At 37.6% G+C, this 2,065-nt stretch overlaps 1 protein-coding gene across 1 annotated transcript; it reads right to left on the bottom strand.

The window, feature by feature from the left end:
- Positions 1-1,107: 1,107 nt before the first annotated feature.
- Positions 1,108-1,770, bottom strand: LOC125647072 (uncharacterized). Its single transcript, XM_048873763.1, has one exon. It carries the CDS (start codon positions 1,768-1,770, stop codon positions 1,108-1,110), a length of 663 nt encoding a protein of 220 aa, XP_048729720.1.
- Positions 1,771-2,065: the final 295 nt, after the last annotated feature.

Raw genomic sequence — 2,065 nt, 5'->3', positions numbered from 1 at the left:
AACGACATATATTTCTCGTCTTGGTTACAGTAAAATCAACATGATGACTTGAAGATCATCGTCAAAATTAAAGAATGATGAAATGAATGTCGCCCTGCAGGGGCCAGGGGCCAGTTTCACAAAACTATCTTACGACTAAGATCTGTCTTAAGACCCAAATCTGTCATGAGATCCATCATAGCTGTTTCACAAAACTGTCATATCTTAAGATTGTTAGAAATCTTAAGACATCCAGAGAAAATGTGGCTTCAGGGTCAGAAACAATCTATTAGACTATATGGAGGATGTGGACATCATTAATAAGCTTCGTATACCGCGACATGTGTTCTTTATGATGAACTCAATAATCGTTTAGAATATCCCGCAGCCAACTTTTTCCTACTTTCGCTGTTTAGGCATATCCACTTTTTCTTCATTTCTTCACCCGACCAGACATAATCTGTTGAATCTACAGCATCTTAAAAAAAAACAAACAAATGTCTTTTTTTCCCTCCACCTTGTCAAAGAACTGAAAAGTTTGGACATCGTTTCATAGACATCTTAAATCTTTTGACACCGATTTGTCTGAATGTATGCACACAGACTTCGTAGCTGCCATGTGTTCACAATTAAACGTATTTTGTTTTGCTTATAGGAGTTGTGAGATTGATCACTGTTCGTTATCTTCACCTTATTTATTGTTTGTAGGCACAAAAGCAGTGTTGTGTGAATCTATTTCTCCACGTTTTTATGTTTTGGTCAGTTTTCGTACTATTTCATTTCATTCAGTTATAGACTTTTTCACATAGGAAAGTCTTTGCGCCTAGTATACACTGTACATGTATAGTCAAACACATGTACGCGTTTCGTTCGATTAATGCGTCGTTCGTTATGAAGTATTACTTGTGTCTTTGGTTTTCCCTATCTACCCACACCCTGATTTACTAAATACCTTTATTGTATTCAGTATATTATTTTCTTGAATAAAACAACTTGTAACAAACGCAACAATCCTAGATTTTTCTTCTTCTTTATATTTCAAATTAGTTAAGCAAATATTCTATTTTCGGAGGAAAGGAATGGGGGAGAAAATGAAAGATATATCAGATTTTTATATCATTATCATCATTAATTCACTTCGTCCCATGGGGAACATAGGGCGACTACAGTGGCTTTCCATCTCCCTCTGTCTTGTGCAATGGTCTTAGCTTCTCCCCAGGTCTTGCCAATTTTCTTCAGGTCTGATGTTAATACCCTGCGCCAGGTGTTCTTTGGCCGTCCCCGCTTTCTCTGTCCCTGTGGATTCCATTCTAGGGCTTGTTTTGTGATGTTAGTACTGGGTTTCCTCAGTGTATGCCCTATCCAGTTCCATCTGCGTGTTCTGATAGTGATTTCTACTGGTTGTTGGTTGGTCCTCTTCCACAGGTTTGCATTGCTTATAACATCTGGCCACCTTATCCCGAGGATGTTTCTCAGGCACTTGTTTACAAAAACCTGGACTGATTTCATGGATGTTGATGTTTCTCTCCAGGTTTCAGACCCATATAGTAGAACAGACTTCACGTTGGTGTTGAAGATTCTAATCTTGGTGCGTGTTCTCAGTGCCTTCTTTCGCCATACTGGTCTTAACATGGCAAAAGCTTGCTGGGCCTTCCTTTTTCTTGCTTTGATGCCTTCGTCTGTGCCCCCTGATGTACTGACAATACTTCCTAAGTAGGTGAAGTCTTTGATGTCCTCTACTTCCAAGTTGTTTATCTTGATAGCGTCAGTTTGTATGGAGTTGATTCTCATTGCTGTTGCTTCTAGGTTGGAGGCTTGATGTTGGGAGTCTTGAAGACGGTGAGATAGTGTGCAGATGTCGTCAGAAAAGTAGATTTTTATATAGTCTTTCTATAAAAAATATCATTCATTGTTTTCATTTTTGCATCACAATTTCTGAAATCAAATAGTACACAAATCGAATATAACTTTTGAAATACGAAAATAAAGAGTACAGTGTAGGTCACAGGATTTAGAAAAGAAGTACAATGTATCAAATTTTATAAATATATTAGATAATTACAAATGCCTAAAATCGCGATATTTC

This window comes from Ostrea edulis, chromosome 6 (genome assembly GCF_947568905.1).
Source record: "Ostrea edulis chromosome 6, xbOstEdul1.1, whole genome shotgun sequence".
Lineage (NCBI taxonomy): Eukaryota > Metazoa > Mollusca > Bivalvia > Ostreida > Ostreidae > Ostrea > Ostrea edulis.
The sequence above is the reverse complement of the archived record's forward strand: the minus strand, read 5'-3'. Positions and strand labels throughout refer to the sequence as shown.

Bases quoted from the DNA above. Each gene is read 5' to 3' on its own strand.
- LOC125647072 (XM_048873763.1), bottom strand. From the start codon at position 1,770: ATGAGAATCAACTCCATACAAACTGACGCTATCAAGATAAACAACTTG.